The 21,946-nt window shown below is 39.7% G+C and overlaps 1 protein-coding gene across 5 annotated transcripts in view; it reads left to right on the forward strand.

Moving 5' to 3' along the window:
• Positions 1-270: 270 nt before the first annotated feature.
• Positions 271-21,946, forward strand: part of LOC120306745 (cytochrome P450 2J2-like) — a 48,367-nt gene continuing 26,691 nt past the window's right edge. The window contains exons 1-2 of one of the 5 annotated variants that reach the window (XM_039340515.1): positions 271-752; positions 13,109-13,271. In XM_039340515.1, coding sequence (XP_039196449.1) covers positions 726-752; positions 13,109-13,271 — 190 coding nt within the window. In that variant the 5' untranslated portion in view covers positions 271-725. Of the gene's footprint in view, positions 753-5,466; positions 5,523-5,726; positions 6,091-7,281; positions 7,429-13,108; positions 13,272-21,946 lie in introns of those variants that run through there. The other 4 variants (XM_039340516.1, XM_039340514.1, XM_039340517.1 and 1 more) reach the window with 4 other exon arrangements.

The following is a 21,946-nucleotide window of genomic DNA, read 5'->3' on the forward strand; positions in this document are numbered from 1 at the left end:
AATTTTCCCTATTAGGGTACTATGCATTCCTGTGTGTACCTTAGGCATGAATTTGTATATAATGCCTTGAATAAAGAGAGGAGTCTAGGATCCATGCTCAGGTCCATAGGTGTTTTTCCACAGAAGGTCTTTATTTATTGAATCAAATATTGCACTGAGGTTTATAAAAGTTATAAATATCTGTCTACCCTTAATGGTATCTTTTTCTATTAAATAAAATAAAATGAAAAAGTTAAAACCAGTTTGCTTTTTGGGTAGCAAGCCCTTTTCTATTACCCAGTCCTCATTCTTGTATCAGAAACATTTGGCCTATAATTTTGCTATGATGTCAGTGAGACTAACCAGTCTATAATTCGAAGGATCATCCTGATCAAGCTTTTGCTAAATGGGGACCACAATAGAGACCTGCCAACCAGATGGAATTGGCAGGAATTATTTATTTGGGTAAATAAACTTGCAGATAAGGGAGCTCACCAATCAAAGTGACATTTCATTAGGGGTAGAAAACGTTTCTTAGGAGACCTTCAGAATGTGAATGACTCCTCTAGTCTCTCATTCAGTTCCTGGAGTCTAGGGTGGAGTAGTACAGGAGTACAGGCCATCTGTAGAACATTTTTTTGGATCCTCCAGTCTAATACAACTTGGGGCAGTAAATAATTGGAGGTAATATTCCTCTCACGTGGAGGCAAGTATAGAGATATCCAAGAGGAATCTACATTCCTTCAATGTTCAACCGAATGCAAAATCAAAAGGTGAGACTCCATGAACTTGCTAGTTTAGCTGTACTCTTGTCTAAAAGGAGCTTTTTTGTAATATTTTATTGATTTTCTAATTTTACATTTAAGTATTTAAAAAGCAACGTGGTGGCTGGGTTAATCGAAAATTCAATAACATACAAAATCTCAAGCTACCATATCAAATATTTCCTGTCTTTTTCCCTTAATATCTACGGTCTCAAATTTGAACTAATACAGTTCTTATTATATCAATTAAGTAAAAATAACATTGTTACATTTATCAATAAATTTTTAGCGTATACATATCCTAGTTGCTTTAACATTCAATCTTTATAAACAATCAATGTCCTGTTGTTAGTTTTTCCCAATTTTTAGTTTTCCATCACTATTTAAATTTAACATTTGATATTTATAATTTCCAAGTTTTAGGTAACCAAAGGTTCCTTTGTCACAATTCCTAATAAAGTCTAATATTCAGGATACACATCTTATCTATTTGAGTATATTCTGTTTCCTACCATCTTACCTCATCTAGTTAATAATACAGTATAACATCCTTATTTCCAACTAATTTCTAAATGTTTTAAATTTAATGACCATAATTTCTCCTATTTCAACATCAAATATTTCCTCTCTTTTCCCTTAATATTTCTTTTATTTGTTTTCCCCAATTTTTTAATTTCCCATCACTATTCAAATTTAACTTTTAAGATTTATACTTCCAAGTTTTAAGTGACCAAAATTTTCTTTATCTCAATTCATAACAAAATCTAGTATTCAAAATACATATCTTGTCTATTTGAGTATACTCTATTTTAATTAGTAATATAAAATCCTCTCTAATAAATCAACACCCCAATTTTCTTCAGCCTTGTTCTGGCTTTCTTCCTTTGCCAGCTCGCCTTCCATGTCACTGCTTTTAAGTCATCAAATAGATCTCTCTGTGTTGATATATATATTATTTGAAATAAAAGAAACCATCCAGTCACCATTTTTTTGGGAAGGGCTAGCGAATTGTCTCTCTATTATTCCAGATCCCCATAGTTGTCCTGATATGTTTGTCTTCACTTCAGTCTGTTCTTCTTCTTGGTCCTTATGTTTCTTCTGGTTTATATAGAAAGTCTTTTTCATTTTCAGTGTTGTCAGTCCCTTTTCTGGATTTTCCAATGACTGTATTTGTTGGTCAGTTGAATCCTCTTTAATGCTGCGACCCCCAACTGGTCATAAGTCTACTCAACTGGTGCAGCACCGTTTGCAGAATGGGACTTTTGGCGGGCTCAGCAGGGCAGAGACAGCCTGGAGAATTCCTATTGGCTTTTGAAAGCCAATAGAATTAGACTCTATTCAAGAGAGTCTATTCTATTGCCTTTCAAAAGCCAATAGAATAAAAGGTAGTAGCACAGCTAAGGAAAAGGGGAAAAAAATGGCAGACTGCGTTCTTTGGTGACCCTAGTGAAATGGTTGTTCGACCCCAAATGGGGTCCCGACCTACAGTTTGAGAACCACTACTCTATCATAATATTTAATTGTTCTACTTCTTCTATTTTCTTCTGCATAGTTGATTTTTTAATGTAGTCAAAATTTGGATTTGTTTATCTAGGCTGACATCTTGTTTTTTTCTGTAGCATCTTATTTCATCACAAGCTGAAAGAATGGTTTCATGTACTGCTTTCAACATAAAAAGAATCTGTTCCTCGTCTTCATCCATATTCTCTTAATGGTGTGTTAAATTGAGGGCTTTAAAGTCAGAGAATGAAAATAATTTTATAACTGAGTGTAGAACATAGCTGAGCTTCTCACAGCTGATATTTGTCAAGGTTGAAAAAGTCGTATCTGTAATCTGGGCTTCAAGCCAAGTTTCCTTTAGAAAATAACAACTTGTAATATCAAACTTGGCCACAAGATGTCACCAATGCCATTAAAAGTTTTTTAAGTCCAAATTTTTTATAATCCTCTTTCCAATTTTATTTCTTTTTTGTAAATTAAAATCAAAGTCTTCAGTAAAGATAATAAATTTTTGGTCCCCAAATTTTAGAAGTGTATAAATCCAGTTAGATTAAGGTTATTCTTTCAGTGTTTTAACTCCCCTGGATTGTCAGTCGCCACTATTCTTAGAGGATGGGATATTTAAGGAATTCATCTCTCTTAGAATGACATATGTATTCAGAATCTTTTCTATTTCTTTAACCATATTCAAACAAATGTTTCTTTTTAAAATATTCTCTCTGGTAGATCCCATCATCTATTTCTTAATGTTCACTTTGATCTTTTTCCTTTGACCAGTATCTTTCTTGATCAATGTGTTTTGCTGAATCAAAAGTTTTTCCATATATTCATGATTGTTGCTGTAGATATAAGAAGTAAATCGAATAAAGTGTCTTTATGTGAGGCTTTCGCCTTTCTGTGTTTCTTTAAAATGTTTCTCTCTTTATCTTTCTTTCCTTCTCTTATCACTTCCTTTCTCTTTCATGTTTTCAACATCTCTACATTCCATTTTATCCAATCTGTTTTTTTGTCCTCAGATTTATTTTGTAGTCTTAAGGGATGAGTTGTTTTTTCCATTTCTTGTAAAAAATTTCCACTAGGATTAAATCATGTTTTCTTGCTTTATTAAGTTCTGTCTTTGAGTCTCTAGTTTCAATTTTATGTCCACTTATTTGTTTTATCTGCTCCTTCTCTGTTGTTGTTTCTTGGAAGTTGTTTGGTTGTAAAGCTAACTTAGAGATAGTTTGATTTGTATTTTCAAAGTTATTTTGGATTTCTTTGTGATTTGAACTCAGTGTTATTTGAATTAATTGCACTATACTATATATCTCCTCATGAGAGGTATTTATTTTTCCTTGGTGTGTTCTCTCTATGTTTTTGATCCATGATAGCCAAAAGTTGGAGTTTTCCTTCTTATCTACGAATAGCTTTAGAGACCTGGTTAAATAGATATTTGTAATCCAAAGAGTTCAAAACAGATTTTTTTTCTAACGTTTATAATTCTCTCTTTGTCTGCTTTCTTTTTTTTGTCACAGCTGTTCTTTATTATTAAAAGCTTTTAAGGTCACAAACACAGATTAGCTTTTTCCAGGTTTTGGCAAGTTCTCTATGGAAATCAGCTGCCATAATCTTCATCCACCACTAGGTGTCAGTTTTCAATATGAACAATCGTCTTTAAAATGAGAGCCTTAACCATTCAACCATCTTACACTTGTGCAAAGTTAAATTTTATCTTTCAAGTTTATAAATTTATTTCACTACCATATATTTTGATCCCCCATAGAAATTTTAATTTGCTGCTTCTGTTAGTATAAGGATGGGGTAGAAGTCCTCCTCCTTCACTTTCAGAGTTATTTTGCTTCTTGAGGATCTTTTCCAGGAAATTTAGAATAGAGAAGAGAAAATCAGATTCCTCAGCCAGTTTCAAGGACGCTGTTTATTGTAGTGCTGGTTAGTTCTTTTGTACATCGGTTGCAAGTAGCTTGGGCTGATTAATGAAATACAGCGTTTCTCCTGCCACAGGGGTTGGGCAGTCGGCAAGCCTGAGACCAGTCGTTACCGCACAGGACTGGAAGTCCAGAAACCTGATATATTTAAGTATACACACAGATTGGTGATTTTGCTTTTCCATGAAGACTCTACTTGCCAAAGCAGCATCCCTGGTCAATACAATTCTATACCATATTGTCTTCCCTTTGTTGCAATATTTCCTCTAATTTCCTTGTGAGTCTTCCCCTTGAGCCGCTCACGACTTGAACTGCTGGCAGCGGGCATAGTCAGCCTACAATACTATAGTCCTCAAAACACTGCAACACCATGGCTCTGAATGAGATAATTTATACATTGAGTAAATAAGTAAATTAAAAACAAGCAAGGACGTGATTCAAGGAGAGAACTGGGGGATCCCTTTCCTTGAGGCATGGCCTGGCACCCAATTACCATAAAGGAGGTCCTATGAAAGAATAATTATGGAATGACTCTAGAAATCAAGTGAAACACGAGTCATTCTGAGTTCTGCTGTGTTCCCACGGAGAAAAAGTAAACACCTGGAGCTCAGGAACAAGGGCAGATGTGAGCTTCAAAAAAACTTCCAAAGATTCAGTCTGTTCTCAGAATGAGATACATCATGACAATCAGTAATATAGTAGTAAGGAATAAAAAGGATAACAAAAATATTGGACCATAAAGCAAAACAAAATATCACAAAGGATAGCTAGGGCCTACTCAAGCCATGTGGTCTCTATTGAGTCTCATATTACTTCAGTTAAGTAAATTGTTGCTGCTAAAACTTTAGCATGTATCATATTCAGATGTGCTAATGGATTAGGCAGCTGATTGGTGTCATTGTTTTTAGATAAGTATTTCTAAACACTTATAGCTCTTGATCTATAATTAGATGCTTGGATTAAGGGCACCTTTCAATCAATAACAGATGTTGCAGAATCTATTACAACAGCCCTCCGTATTAGCACAAGGATTACACTTAGTTTAGTTGCAAAAGGCTTCCTCTGTTCCAATATCTCAGGGGCTGTCACAAAGAAGAGGGAATCAAGCTATTCTCCAAAACCCCTGAAGGCAGGACAATAAGCAACGGATGGAAACTAATCAAGGAGAGAAGCAACCTAGAACTAAGGAGAAACTTCCTGACAGTGAGAACAATTAACCAGTGGAACCACCTGCCTCCAGAACCGGTGAATGCTCCAACACTGGAGGTTTCTAAGAAGAGACTGGACAGCCATTTGTCCGAAATGGTGTAGGGTTTCCTGCCTGAGCAGGAGGTTGAACTCGATGACCTCCAAGGTGCCTTCCAACTTTATTATTATTATTATTATTATTATTATTATTATTATTATTATTATTATTATTGTTGTTGTTGTTGTTGTTGTTGTTGTTGTTGTTGTTATTAAACTTCCCATGAGTTGACCTGAAAAAACAAGTTGTTTAAAGAACTGGCCACTGAATCTCATGAGTTATTTTTGTGGCATGTGATCAGAGGCAACCTCATTAACCTGAATTAATGTGATGGTACCTTCTTGACAAAGTTCCAGCACAAATGAGGCAGAACATCAGCATCATGTTGCTATTTGTATCCCATCAATGGAGTATATAAAACAGGAAGAAAAAAAAGCATCAGACAAAAGGATACAACCATCTTCAGATCCACAAGTGAAGATCAAAGAAGCAAAAAGCCAGAAAAATAATGGCTGTAGGGACAATTTTGTTTGTTTTGCTGCTTGCTCTGCTGATTCTCTTCTTCATGAGACAATTTTGGATCCAAAGACATTTGCCTCCTGGTCCTTTGGCTCTACCTCTCATTGGGACCTTGTGGGCTTACGGGTTTTGGTTTCGTGAAGATTATTTTCGTAAGGTATTTCATTCTCAATAATTAACCAATGATATATAAAATCATTCTCAATTATTTTCTCTGTAACATAACTGTAGAAAAATGTATTAACCTAGTAAATATTCTTGCATTAATTAAATGATAGCAATGACATTTGATTATTTTCCTCTTCATGTCAGAATATCGAAGCCAAGACCTGCTCATCACCGTTTCACAGAGTAGAATGTGAAATAAATGGGGCTGAGTTTTTAGGCAGCAGATTCTAGTTCAGTCTTACCAAGAAATGTTTGAAAATGGAACCAGTTCTTCAGAGAGGAGAGGTTTCTCCTTCATTCTGCCTAAATGAAGCTAGACATTTTATAATGATTTCAAAAGCTCTATGGATCTTTGTTCTAGACATCTATTTCCACTATCTGCATAAATCATAATATTACAAGGAAGTATTTCCTCTTTAAGTTGGCTATCGAAGGGTAGGAATTTTTCCTTTTTCTGCCGATGATCTGCTGATTTTGCTTCCAAAGCTTGTTCTCTGGCAGTGACGCTCCCTGGATTTGAATGAGAGCACTTAGAAATGAGCCAAGACAGCTCATTAAGGGGAGTTGTGAAGATTCCAGGTTCCCGTGGAAGTAGTCAGAAGGTTTCCAATCATCTATCTTCCTCTCAGCAGTTTGTTTTCTTAAGCATGCCTGGGTTTTACCTTCACTTTTTGAATCTTTTGTTTTACTTTGTTTTTTATCTTTAAAAGTAGACTGGCTGGCAGAATGGGAATACTTTCATCTGCTTTACATCTATATTGGACTTTCACCATGGGTTTTTTGCATCTTATTAATTTTACAAAAATATTTGGAGCTTATTTTTTATTTTTATTTTAACTTTTGATCAAAATATCCAGAAAATATTTTCCCTGCTTTATTATCTACTTCTTCACTTTGCTTTAGGATTTTGTGTTTCCTGTTTTCTTTTATGTATCATTGCTAAATTACACAGAGCAACAATGTATCAGATTACAGACCAGCAAATCTGTCTGATAACTGATAAAAAGTTTGATAACATGCAATCCTTAGTTTTGAAAGCCATTTTAAAAAGTTTGATGAAATGATAATGGCTTTGGAAAATATTCAGATGCTTGTAGCTGTGGATAAATTAGATCCAGAAAAGGAATGTGGTTTGAAAGCAGCAGATTCATTTCTAAGAAATGTGGACTGTACAGACTGAGCATAATTTGATTTCACACAACTCAATGAAGTTCAAGTCTGAATTCTTTTTCAACAGCAGAAACCTAACTGAATGGAGAAGTGATAAACTGATTTTCCCTAGGAGGGTTGAAGGCAATTTGGGGAATGGATTTATCACACTTAACTGGTAACAATTTCATCTTGACCTTTTTGGGTAGATAGACCAACTCTGAAGATTAAATTTATTATATTTAACCAGATAAATATGGAAAACATGTGGTATTGAGAAATAAACGTTGATATTTAATTTAGGATGAATTACTGTTAACTCTTGGGAGGATTTGGGATAGATAAGATGCCAAGGTAGATTTTCTATGAGTTGATTAAAATAACAATTTCTTAATAGGATTTTGAAACGTTAACCTTGCCTTTATTATAGATCATTGCACAGTCAGCCAGATGTTCAGACTGTATTTGGCATTTTGTCTACCTATCGAGTCCTTACCCAGGACCTGGGATAGGCAGATGTGGATGTTTGATGGTATTACAGATATCATCGCAGGATGGAAGCAGTTCCTAGTAAGGCCACCTTTTGCAATTGACTAATAGCAAATTTGTCAATGTGAATGGTGTTCAAGTGGTGCTCCAGTTGTTTTGGGATTGGACCCAAGGAGCCTATTACTATTGGTACTACCCTTGCTTGCTTTTGCCACAGTCTTTCTATTTCTATTTGTAGGTTTTTGTATTTTGTTATCTTCTCCAGTTCTTTCTCGTCTATTCTGCTGTCTCCACGCACTGCCACGTCCACTATTCAGACATTTTGTCTTTCTTATTGCCAATTGTTAAGTCTGGGGTGTTATGTTGCAGGTGCTTGTCTGTTTGAATTCTGAAGTTCCAGAGCAGTTTAATTTTTTCATTTTCTATGACTTTCTCTATTTTATGATCCCACCAGTTTTTGCTCACAGGCAAATGATATTTTTTGCAGATCTTCCAATGCACCATTGTTGCTACTTTGTCATGCTGCTGCTTGTAGTCAGTCTGTGCAATCTTCTTGCAACAGCTTACCAAGTGGTCCACTGTTTCTTCAGCTTCTTTGCATAGGCGGCACTTACTGTCTGTTGCTGTCTTCTCAATTTTGACTTTATATGTATTTGTCCTTAAGGCTTGGTCTTGTGCAGCCAGAATTAGTCCCTCGGTCTCTTTCTTCAATTTTCCTGCTCTTAGCCATTTCCAGGTCTTGTTCTTATTTCTTTCCTAGCTATTTTTTTAACATATTGGCCATGTAGTGCTTTGTCTTCCCATGCCTCTATTCTGTTCTTCATTTGGTCTTTCTTGTAGGCCAGTTTGGTCTCTCCAGTAGTCAGTAAGCCTTCCTGATATACTAATTTCAGTGCATCTTCATCACTGTCCTTCAGATATTCTTTCAAAGCCATTTTTTCTTCTTCAACCATCTGATGTACTTGCAGCATTCCACGCCCACCTATTTGCCTTGGTAGATAAAGTCTGTCAACGTGACTGCGTGGATGAAGGGCATGATTCATTGTCATTATTTTTCTGGTCTTCCTATCCATTGCGTTTAGTTCTGCTTGAGTCCAGTCCACTATTCCAGCTGTGTACCTAATGACTGGAATTGCCCAAGTGTTGATTGCCTTTATGGTATTTCCTCCACTGAGTTTGGACTTTAAGATCTTCTTCACTCTCTTAATGCATTTGCCTCTAATCTTTTTCTTGACTTCAGTGTGCTTGATGTTGTCAGCTTGAAGGATACCCAAGTATTTGTAGTAATCTTCCTCATTCAGACTCTTAATGTTATTTTTGTAGGGCATCTTGATTCCTTCAGTTTTCACTATTTTTCCTTGTTTGATAGTAAGTGTGGCACATTTGTCCAAGCCAAACTCCATAACAATAACTTGGCTATATATACGGACAGTGTTGAGCAGCGATTCTATTTCAGATGATGTTTTTCCATACAGCTTCAGATCATCCATGTAAAGGAGATGGGATAGTCTGGCAGATGTTTTTGATGTTTGATAGCCATGTCTTGAGTTATTCAGTATTGTTGACAGAGGAAACAGTGCAATAACAAATAGTAATGGTGATAATGAATCTCCTTGAAATATTCCTCTCTTGATATTAACCTCTCCCAGTCTTTCACCATTGATCTGCAACTGTGTCTTCCATTGTGCCATCGATCTTTGCACAAATTTTCTGATGTTTCTACTGACTCCTGTTATTTCTACGCACTTGATTATGCAGTCATATGGCAGAGAGTCAAATGCCTTTTTGTAGTCAATCCATGCCACATTCAGGTTGGTCTTCCTTTTCTTGCAGTTTTCCAAGATCATTTTGTCTATTAGGAGTTGATCTTTTGTTCCTCTGCTATTGGGGCGGTTTCCTTTCTGCTCAGGTGGAAAGAGATTGTTTTCAACTAGATGCTGTTGTATTGCATCAGCTACCACACCAGTTAGTAATTTGAAAGTTGTTGGTAAGCAGGTAATTGGTCTGTAGTTGCCTGGTGGTGCCCCTTTTGCTGGATTTTTCATTATTAGGTAGGTTTTCCCAGTTATTAGCCACTTTTCAATTTCTCCTCCTTGTAGTATATTGTTGAACTGCTTGGCAATGAGTGGGTGTATAACAGTTAGATGTTTCAACCAAAACCCATGCAGTTCATCTTCACCTGGTGCTGACCAATTTTTGATTTTTCTTGCTCTTTTTTCTACCATTTTTGTTGTTATTACTAGTTCTTTCATTTCAACTTCTGTTTTATCTGCATCCACCTCTTTTAACTAAGCCGCATCCTTGTTGTATTTCTTTGGGTTATCCCATATCTGCTTCCAGAACTGCACTGTTTCTTCCTTGTCAGGTACTGACTGATTCCTTGCAGTTTCTCCATTGATGGATTGGTAGAAACGTTTCTGATCGGATTGAAATTGGAGGTTCTGCCTGTAGTTTGCAATTCGAGCTTCATATCTACTGATTTTCCTGGCTATAGCTGTTATTTGTTGCTTTATTATTTCCAGTGCTTCCTTGATCTTCCTTGTTTCTAAGTGGTATTTCTTGATTAGGTATTCTTTGGTCCTCTTGTTCTTCAGCTTCTTTTCTTTCATCTGTTCTAGCTTGCTTGCATGTGAAATTAACTTGCTGATCTTATTTTCTAGTCTAACCTTCCATTTTTTCTGGTGCACTGTTTGTTTGTTTTTCTTCTTTGTTGATTTTGCATCCCAGGTATTCATTTATAACTGCAGCTGTGCTGTACATTAGTTGGTTTGTTTCTTGCAGTGAATTGGTGCTTATACTTGATATTGCAGTATTTGCATCTTTTAATGCTTGTGCTAGCTGTTTCTTTGGAACAAGCTTCAATGCAGGCAGCCTTATTCTGTGGTTTTTGTGCTGTTCTAGATGCTCAGTTATTCTTTGTTTCAATTCTTTTATTTCTTTAGTTAGAGGGTTTTGTTCTTCCTGAGGAAGAGGTACAAATGAGAACAGTTGTATATCTCTGCTGGATTCCTTCACTGCCAACTCCCCCTGGTTTGCCTCTACATTCTGAATTACTTCTGGTAAGGCTTTGATTTCTTTGCCCTGGGTAACTCTTTGCAGTTCGTCCAATTCTGTTTCTGTGAATACTTTATTTCGTATTATAAATCAGTGTTGGTCTACTAGTCTCTGTTCTGTTATTTCTGATTCTGGAAGTTGTTCTTTCCAGAACTGGTGCATTAGTTTTAGATACCCTCTTCTTGTTGGACTTGATCTGTAGTAACAGATCATTATTTCTTTGTTTTCCATCACTTTGTATCCGCGACGTGTAAACACCTTTTCTTCCAGTAGTTCTGCAGCTGCTGGCCCTGGTTGCTCAGCCAAGAGTCCTGAGTCCTGTAACCCATTTTTCATCAGATATCCAGGAACTCCAATATCTAGTGCGGACCTTGTTAACCCGGGCGACATCCGAGCCGGTATGGCGTTCTGTAATTTACGTCTCACCATATTTTTTATGGGCGAGATACTCTTTGTCTGACTCCTCTGATAAGACATGTCCAGTATGGTTGAACCTCTGGTATAGCTCTCATCTTCCTCAGAGTACACAAGCCCCACAACCATGTCAAGGTAGTGCCTCACTGGGGGATTATTATTATTATTATTATCTACTTTCTCAATATAATATATAGATGACAGATTAATAATTTGCAAATAGATGTAGAATTTTTAAAATTTGGGGCCAGTTTCTCAAGGGGTACATTTTAAACACACTTTTAAAAATGTTTGTTTTTTTATTTTATTTTTTTGTTTTTTAAATATTTTTGAGTTTGTAGTTTAACTTTTTTTTAATAAAATAAAAATAGAACCAAAAGAAAGAAAGAAAGAAAGCTGATCAATTATTTTAACACCTTACCCAATAATTCATATGGATAGTACTACTCTTGTGGCCAATTTTAATTCAGGTTTAATTCAGCAGCCCAAGTCTCTAGAACATTCTGTCAATATAACTGCAGTTGGAAAGTTGAGGAATGGATGACTGAAAAAAGCAGAAGGCAGAGAGGTTGAGAAAGCCTCGGAAGACCATCCAAACGGTAGTGTTCAAAGGTTGTGACTCATAGACAAGCTGTGGCTCACATATCTGTCAATCACAGGAGGACTGGGCAGTGAGAAGGCCCTCTCTCATCCAAGGCAAGGGTGAATGGAGGAAACAGATGTTTGAAGCAGAAACAAAGAGAAAGGAAAATAAAGGAAATACAAATGCAAAAGTTTTTGGCAGGAATCTGGGGTTGGGGGGAATAAATTTCTAAAGAACAGATAATTGCTTATGGTGAAAAATCTTAGAACTGAAGATTTAGGAAAGACTATAAGTGGCATATTAACTATAAATAATCAATGCTCAATAGACATGTAGATACATAATCAATAGATCACATAGACATAAACAACATCTATTGACTATGCCAGTGGTGGCGAACCTATGGCACGCGTGCCAGAGGCAGCACTCAGAGCCCTCTCTGTGGGCACGTGCGCCATGCCCCAGAGATGGCAACCATCCCTCTTCAACCAGCCACCTGCTAACTCACCGAGGTTTCATGTGGCCGGATGCATCCCAGCACCCCTGTACTCACTGGCCTCTGTGTGCAGGGGCTGATGGTGTCAGGCAGCAGCCACCCCAGCCCTGACTCACCTTGCCTTTTGAGAATGGCATCCCCGCCCTGTCTCACCTTGTCTCACCTCTCCCCAGAGGATGAGCCTTCTTCCCACCGCTCCACCTGCCAGAGAACCCCTGGATCTCCTTCAACCCTGCCCGGCCCCCACAGATGTCCCTCCCCACAAGCAACATTGAAATGATCACCTTGGTCATACCCACCCAATCTGCCATGACCACCACAGCCATGCCCATCCAGTGGGCCATGCCCACCTGGCACCCGGCAATAAATAAGTGAGTTTTGGGTTGCAGTTTGGGCACTTGGTCTCTAAAAGTTTCGCTATCACTGGACTATGCAAAAGAGACTATCAAACAGCCCAAAAGAGAAAAAGACTCCAGCACCCCTCCACCAGGAATCAGCACTCAGATCAGCATGGATTAACTCCAAGGTCAACTTCAGATTAAGAATGAAGTAAGCAAAATCCTAATCAAGAAACTGCCACAGAGCCATTAGTAAACAATCTCACCAAAGAATCCTAAGACTGCCGTTCCCATCCAGATATGAAAGACATCAGAACATAAACTGACAGCAACCAGCACTCCTTCCTAGCACTGATGATGTCACCGAGTTAGGGTAATGAAACGAAAGAAAAGAAAACAAGCGACTCAGAGAGCACCAAGGACCTCTTATAAATAATCTGTTTTATTTGATTATAACATTTCTCAACTTTGATTCTCTTGGCAGCCTGTAAAACGATATGGAAATATATACACCATGAGTGTTGGACCTCAGCTTCTAGTAGTGCTGTCTGGATTCAAAACTGTGAAAGAAGTAATGACCAGCTTCCCAGAGGAATTCTCTGATAGATCAGAGGATGCTTTCATGACCGCTTTGGGGGAAAAAAAGGGTAAGTGCAAATAGTAAGGAATTGTATCTAAATAAACACTGTTACCATTTGTGTGAATAATGGTATGTTGTGGGAATGGCTGATGGTCGGATTCCGAAAGATGAGTCAACGATTTGCTGAAGCTGACAAAAAAAGCAATGTAGTTCTAGGCTGCATCAACCAAAGTGTACCATCAAGATATTGAGAACTGATAGCACTGCTTTAGATCACTTTGGTGAGACCACATTTAAAATACTGCATCCAGTTTTGGTCACCACAAAACAAAAAAGATATTGAAACCCTGGAACATGTGCAGAGAAGAGAACAAAATTGATAAAGGATCTGGAGGTTAACAGGTATGTTTAGCCCAGGTGTAGGCAACCTTGGCTCTTTTATGACTCGTGGACTTCAAGTCCCAGAATTACTGAGCCAGCCATGCATGGTTGACGTCCACAAGTCATAAAAGAGCCAAGGTTTCCTACCCCTGGGCTAGCCTATCGAAGAGAAGGATTAGGGAGAAAGTTGTCTTCTAGCACTTGAGGGCTGTCACAAAGAAGAAGGACAAGAAGTACAGGTAGTCCTTGACATGCAACCACAGTTGAGCCCAAAATCTATGTTGCTAAGAGAGACATTTGTTAAGTGAATTTTGCCCTATTTTACAGCCTTTCTTGCTACAGTTGTTAAGGGAATAATTAGTAACACGTTTCTTAAGTGAAACTGGCTTCCCCATTGACTTTGCTTGTCAGAAATTTTCAAAAATGGATCACGTGATCTCATGACAGTGCAACTGACATAAATATGAACCAGTTGCAAAGCATCTAAATTTATTTAATGAACATGAGCATGGGAATGCTGCATGGTTGTAAGTGTGAAAATGGTTATAAGTCACTTTTTAAAATGGCACTATAACTTCAAACGGTCAGTAAACAAACTGGTGTTAGTCAAGGACTACCTGTAATGGATGGAAACTTGTCAAATAGAGAGAACTGATGATGTTACCTAGTTCGTGGAATGAAACGTCTGCAAATGTCTATGGAGATTCTCAGTAATCCAGGGATTCAGTTTGAGATGAAGACATCACAGACTCATCCCCAACAGCCCACGCCTGTCTTCAACAGTGAAGGGACACAGGGCAGAAAACATCCTACAGCCAAGAAGGCTCCACACACATTTGCATTACTCAGGTGACCCTGAGGACACAGGTAAACCTCCAAATGGCCTCAGTGACTCTCTAAAAGAATGCAAATGACTAGCAGTCTGCAAGGAGTATAAATCCTTCCATTCCCCACCACCCAGTCAGTGCTGAAGAAGCTTCTTGGATGAGAAGCGAAACGTCTTCAAAGAAAAACAAGAAAGTCCATTTGCGACTTCCGGTGGATCAAGCTGCAACGATGGCGGCTTTTTTAGAAGCCGCCCATTTCCGGATTGCGTAAAAGCCGGCAGGACTCTGACAATCAGCTGTCCCGTGGCTTGAATCTCTTCCCTGGGAGAAAGGGAAGAGAAGAGCTGCTCAGGTAGAGGAAGAACTCCCCTGGATCCCTATAACTTTGGGGATCGGAGGGTAGAGCTCCCTCGGAGCCTGAACCTACTCCGTGCTCCAGGATGTCTTTGTCCCGAAGTTCTGGGATGAAGCAAGACGCCGCTTCCACATCTGCTTTTTTCTGTGGCTTTGTGAGTACATATATGCAGATGGAGCAGACCAGGAGAAAGTGGATTTAGGATTAATTGGAACTTTAACTCTTGCAATTATCTTCTCCTTTTTTATTGTTTACTTTCCCTTTTGAAGAAGAAAGTGAAAATGAAAGGCAAAATGGCGATGGTCTTTCTTGTTTGATTTTGCAACAAAGTTAAAAGTTGGATACAGTTTATGTTTCAAATATAGAGGCAAGAATCTTGCTCCTTTTTTCTTTTTTTCTTTTTTACTATTTAAAAAAACCTTGATGAGGCAAGAATCTTGCTCCTTTGAATTTAAAAGAATGGCTTCAAAATGTTTGGTTTCAGTTCCTAAAGCTTCTATTTCCTCTCTAATGACTCAATCTGTTTCTCAGTCTAAACCAAAGTCACCCCCTCCCTCCCCTCCTCCTCTTTTTTCTCTTAAAGACTTACAAGAAGCTTTAAAAACGACTGCTTTGGATATTAAAGAGGAGGTAAAAGATTTTATGATTGCAGAGAGGGCTATTACAGAAGAATTATTGGAGAAAAGAAATAAAGAGGTTAGGGAGGATATATTATTTGCGTTTCAAGGACTTGCTTTGTATATTGAAAGGATTGATGATAAAATGGAGGAGGTCACTGAAAATGCAGCAAGACTGGAATCTAGAATGGAGGAAGTGGAGAACAAGATAGAATCCACACAGGATGAACTAACTATCTCACAATACAGAGAAATGGAGTTTGCTCTGCGCATCAGGGGATTGAAAGAAAACTTACAGGAAGATTTAAAGATGCTTATTGTTAAAGATATTGCCTTTAATCTTGGATGGAAACTAGAGGAAGTTGGGAATGAGATAGAAAAATTTTTAGAGTCAATTCACGGGTTGCTAGACAGAGAAACTTACCAAGAGATGTGGTCATTTACTTTTACAGAAGATCTATTCGTAATGAAATTATACAAGCTTTTTATAAACAGAGGTTTCAAATTGCAGCCCAAGATATGATAATTTTAAAAGAAATACCTCCAAAAATTTTAAGAAGCAGAAAAGATTTCACCTTTTTGTCTGATGAGTTAAAATGTCACCAAATCCAGTTCAGATGGGAGATCCCAAATGGAATAGCAGTGAATTATGATGGAACACGTTATAGATTAACTACAGTTTCAAAGGCAAGAGATTTTTATTATTCTATTTTAAAGGCAGGACCGTCTTCATCCTCACAAATAAGTAAAATTGAAGAAGAGCCTGCAATGGCAGGAGCCTCTTCACGGATGGTTATGGAACAAGCGGCTTTGGCTGCACAGAATTTTGAGATAAAAGAACAAAGGATGACACGAGCTGCCCATAAACGTAAAGAAAAAGAGCAGCAGCAGAAGAGTGGTGATAAAATAGAAGGAACTGTTATTACAGAGCCTGTGGGAGGGGCAAGACCTAAAAGATCTTTGACAATTGATCTTCAAGCCATGCTTCAGAGGCTTCAGGCTGGTGGAGATGGCAAAGTTCCTGACGTGGAATGTTAATGGTTTAAACTCACCACAGAAAAGGAGAAAGTTTTCCACTATTTGAAACAACATAATAAAGACTCATATAACTTTAAAGGATTCAAAATATTTGATAAATTTTCGTTTGGGATCACATTTCATGGCTCCAGCTCCAGGGGAAAAAGGGGGTGTTGTAATTTATGTGAAGAAAAACTTATTGGCTAAATTAATAGAGGCTGATTCGGAAGGAAGATATGTTTTTGTGGAGTTATTATTACAAGGCAAGAAAGTTCTTATTGTTGGACTATATGCCCCTAATCAACAACAGAAGCAATTTTACATGCTTTTGCAAGGGAAAATATCTCAGTTGGATTATAAATCTGTAATTTTGATGGGAGATTGGAATGGAGTTTTGGATTCAATGAGAGATAAAAAGAGTTCTTGTAAAATTTTTACTCAAACTAAATTACCTAAAACTTTTTTTGATTTGAAAGAAGAGTTGGAACTTATTGACATTTGGCGAGAAAGGAATATAAGTGATAGAGACTTTACTTTTTACTCGGACAGGCCGCTACTTTCCTGGTGGATTCTCCCAAAACGTACAGATTAATCAGCAGCTGATGCAATATAGCATGTTCCAGCAGCCCGGCAGGAGTTGAAATGGGGTTTAAATAGAGTATAATACACTATAAATATAATGGAGATCCAATCAGGGCCTCGCTACTTTCCTGGTGGATTCTCCCAAAACGTACAGATTAAGCGGCAGCTGATGCAATATAACACGTTCCAGCAGCCCGGCAGGAGTTGAAATGGGGTTTAAATAGAGTATAATACACTATAAATATTATGGAGATCCAATCAGGGCCTCGCTACTTTCCTGGTGGATTCTCCCAAAACTTACAGATTATATAATGGCGCACGAATTATATAACTAAAAATCACAAACAGCAGCAGTACATTCAGGGCAAGTGTGTCTGAGATCCCCTGTATCTAAGATGTCTGGCTTAGTTCAGTGCAACACTTGCTTTGCAGCTGTCTTTCGCAGTACCCTTTTCAAACTTGGAAACTGTCCTATCTGTAAACAAATCACTAGCCTACAAGGACAGATCATTTACCTAGGGTCTGTAATCTGTGCTCTTCGGGCAGAAATTAGGTGTCCAGTTCAGCCCCTCTATTCTAGTAAGCCTCCGTGCTATCAGTCCCCTTTACCACAAAGATCCTGCAGGAGAAGGGCAGTGTGGACAACCGTGGGTTCTGGCAGGGTGAGAGCTATGAACCATAAACACAAAGCTTTCGCTATGTCCCTGCACAACAGTTACAGTGCCCTTGCTGACCTTAATAGGGACATTAAGGAGACAGGTAAAGGTATTTGTGAAGATAACTCAAATAAGCAGGGGATTGTGGTCCGAGATGAAGAACTAGATTTCGACAGGGAGAAGTGTGAATCAGGTATTGCACATCAGTCATGCAAGAATAGAAAGTCACCCAAAAAGAGAAGCTATCTTCTGGTAGGTGATTCAATTATAAGGGATGTAAATTTAGGAAAGAATACAGAGGCTTCGAAAGAGGTCAGGTGTCTTCCAGGTGCTACTGCCAGTAGGGACAAGAAGCGTATTTCTAAAATAATCAAGAATGGCAGCAAGGACTGTGATGTGGAGGCTATTGTACATCTTGGCACTAACGATCTGTCCCAAAAAGATGTACTCTCTGTGCAGAATGATTTCCAGAGCTTGGGGAAGGAACTTAGCAGAATAGGCTGTAGGCTTTCTTTCTCAGAGGTTTTACCAGTGTATAAGGAGCAAAACGGAAAAGGCCAGCGCATAGCACAATTCAATATGTGGCTAAAGGAGTGGTGTAAAGGGGAAGACTTTGGATATATTAGTCACGATGTCAGTAGCTGGTCCAATCAAAAGATGTACAAAAGAGATGGTTTGCATCCATCAAAAAAAGGGACTGAGTTACTCGGCTATAAATTCACAGATTTTCTGAAGGGAAATTTAAACTAAACAGTGGGGACAGGGAGTTAATTGATACGGAACAACCCTGTCCCCAGCAATTTAAAAATTATAGGGCTATCAGTGCATGTAGCATAGATGTGTGTGTGGACAAGAATACCAACCTTGCTATCAAGCAAAATGAAGCCTCTAATAGCGAGTGCCACATAAAGTGCACTAACCAAATAGGTGGTAAGACAATAGGGGAACTCAGGCACCACACAATCTGGTACGCAGTGCTGAGCCCCTGTGACGTTCCCAGCAATGCTGTGAAGCCTTTCCAGAACTTTGCCGTAAATTGGACCCCTCGATCAGATATTATTCGCTGAGGGGCTCCATGGATTCGGTATATATGTATCAGAAACATATGGGCCAATTTTTGAGCAGTTGGCAACCTTCTACATGGAACAAAATGCGCCTGTTTTGAGAACAGGTCGATTACTGTCCAAATAACTGTATGTCCCTTACTACTTGGCAATTCTATGATAAAATCCATGGCGATATCTTGCCATGGATGTTCAGGGTCAGCCACCGGCTGTAAATACCCAGCCGGCCTTCCTGGCTGAGATTTACATGTAGCACATACGGGACATGCTTTTACATAGTGTTCAACATCATTTCTTAATGTAGGCCACCAGAACTGGCGCCTAGTCAGGTGTAATGTCTTGACAAACCCGAAATGTCCCACCAGCTATGCATCATGACATCTCTGAAGGACCCCAGGTCGTAATACAATTGGAACATATAGTTTTCCTCTGAACCATACCAATCCGTCTCTCTGGGTGAACAGGGTACGGTGTTTTTGAAACCACGAGTCCTGTGGTATTGCCGCCCTCAACTCTGACTCAAAATCTCCGAGAGTGGGACGGGACCTTACCTTACCCACTCCCTGGGTATATGGTGGTAATATAGCCTGTATTATTTCTTCCCTTTGACTCTCATATTGAGGCAACCTCGATAATGCGTCCGCCAGGAAATTACAGCCCCCAGGGACATATTTAAGCTGGAAAGTGAACTGTTGAAAGTATTGCGCCCATCTCACGTGTTTGGGGGCTAAACGTCGGGGCGATTGCAATACAGCCAGATTTTTATGGTCCATCCATATTTCGATTTCATGTCTAGCCCCTTCCAGAAGATGCCGCCATGTTACCAAGGCCCATTTAATAGCAAAGGCCTCCTTCTCCCATATAGCCCATCTCCTCTCAGTTTCTGATAACTTGCGTGAAGTATAAGCGCAGGGCTGTAACTCGCCTTTGGTGTTTCGTTGCAACAACACAGCCCCCACCGCCACATCACTCGCATCTGCCTGGACAATGTACTGTTTATCGGGATCTGGATGTAGTAGAATGGGCTCCTTGGCAAACAATGTCTTTAGATGTTCGAACGCAGCCTGACATTCCCTGGACCACGCTAATGGCTGACTAGGCCGTGTCTTTACAGGAGAGTTCTGCGTTTTCAATAATTCCGTAAGTGGCAAAGCCACCCGTGCAAAATCAGGAACGAACTGCCTGTAAAAATTCGCGAACCCCAAGAAGCTCTGCAACTGGCGTCTCGTCCTAGGTGCCTGCCACCCAAGTACTGCTTTCACTTTTCCCGGATCCATTTCTATTCCCGAGGCTGATATCTTGTATCCCAAATATTCGATACAGGTTTTGTGGAACTCACATTTTGAGAGCTTCACGAACAACTGGGCCTGGAGGAGTTTGTGTAATACCTCTCTAACCAATTGTATATGTTCTGCCATGGTCTTAGAATATATCAAAATATCGTCCAGGTAGACTAACACCCCGCGATATAAATGTTCATGCAACACCGCATTAATGGTCTGCATGAATACTGCAGGCGCTCCCTTTAGCCCAAACGGCATAACAGTGAACTGGAAGCTCCCTAAAGGGCAATTAAACGCGGTCTTCCACTCGTCTCCTGGTTTTATTTGGATGCGGTAGTATGCTTCCCTCAAATCAAGCTTAGTAAAAACCCTCCCTTGGGATAAATGAGATAGCATGTCTTTCAACAAGGGTAATGGATACATATTTTCAGTGCTTACCGCATTCAACCCCCTAAAGTCTACGCAAAGACGTAATCCACCATCCTTTTTCCCCTGAAATATCACAGGAGCCGCAATCCGAGATCGGGCTGGCTGTATAAACCCACACCCCAAGTTCTTATCAATATACCTTCGTAGTTCCTCCAACTCCTTAGGAGACATGGGGTACATCCGGGGTTTTGGCAGCTTAGCCCCCGGTATGATATCTATCGCACAGTCGGTAGAGCGGTGTGGCGGCAACGCATCACACTCCTGCTCACTAAACACGTCCTTTAAATCTTCGTACTCCACAGGGAATAACCGTTTGCTTTCACTAGCTTCTACCGCCACTTTGATCCTTTCCTTAACCCGCAGTTTAGCAGGTGGTAATTGTACCTGTGGATTCTCCCTCTCAGTGCCCGGCGGCCAGGGACCTACAACTAATCTCATACGGCGATATCCACCTGCCCACCAGATAACCGGTTGCCATTTGTCAAGCCATGCCAACCCCAAGATCACGTCTTCAGTCATTGAGGGAATTACAATAAAATGTAGCAACTCCCAATGATCGCTCATCTCCAGTCGTACCGGTTCAGTTACATGAGATACCGGTGCCCCACCTAGCAAGGACCCATCCACCTGTTCGAAATTGATCGGTCGAGACAATGTGACCAATCGAAGCCCCAACGCATCCGCCACCTTCCTACTGATCAAACACCGGGTACAACCCGAATCTATCAATGCTTTACACTCTATGCGTTGTCCAGATTTACAATGCACCAGGCAGATTGGTATGGTGAATGGTACCACCGGACTACTTACCATGGGATCCCGTTCCCACGCCTCCATGTCCCCCTTGCTCCAGCTGTGCTGTTGACCCCCTCAACTGTGGACTAGCCAGATGGAATCCAGGTGAATCAACAGGACGTTGGGAGGCCACCCCCTATCTGGGAAGGAACCCTGGTTCCCCAAACCTAGCCCTTAATACATCAAGGGTGTACTGTCCAGGGGTGGTGGAGCAACTCCAATCACCCTCCTTGTCACTGACCACTCTCCTTTCCCTCCAGTCCACAGCAGGGTCTCTGTCACCTGGCATAAGCCGACGCCCGATGCCCATACATTGGAAAGTGGAGCTCAGCCCCCAACCAGCCGCCTCGGTTACTGCTGGCCTGTGCGTAATCCCAGGATCCACATCCAGCACCGGTGGAATACTCTTCTCCTTCGGGCGAACCACCGGTCCCTCCATCACCGCCCCTGGATCCACAGACGAGCCCAGGTCCTCTGTCTGTTCAAGGATATCCTCCACCAAATCGGCGTCTTGCACCCCTTCGGCCATGCTGCCTACCGTCTGCTCCATGGTTAAGCTAATAAAGGAGCTTGGGGGAGTGCTGACTTACTGTTACCCCCGTCTTTGACACGCACGCAACAGAGTCAAAAAACCACCACGTCAGGAACGGAGAACATCCGGTTTAATTCAGAACAAGAAACGGAATAAAGTCAGCACTGGCAACCATTGAACTCACTGTCCCTTTATACAGTTTAC

Source organism: Crotalus tigris, unplaced genomic scaffold, assembly GCF_016545835.1.
Source record: "Crotalus tigris isolate CLP2741 ecotype Arizona unplaced genomic scaffold, ASM1654583v1 scf7180000017752.986373038:1224578, whole genome shotgun sequence".
In the NCBI taxonomy this organism is placed as follows: domain Eukaryota; kingdom Metazoa; phylum Chordata; class Lepidosauria; order Squamata; family Viperidae; genus Crotalus; species Crotalus tigris.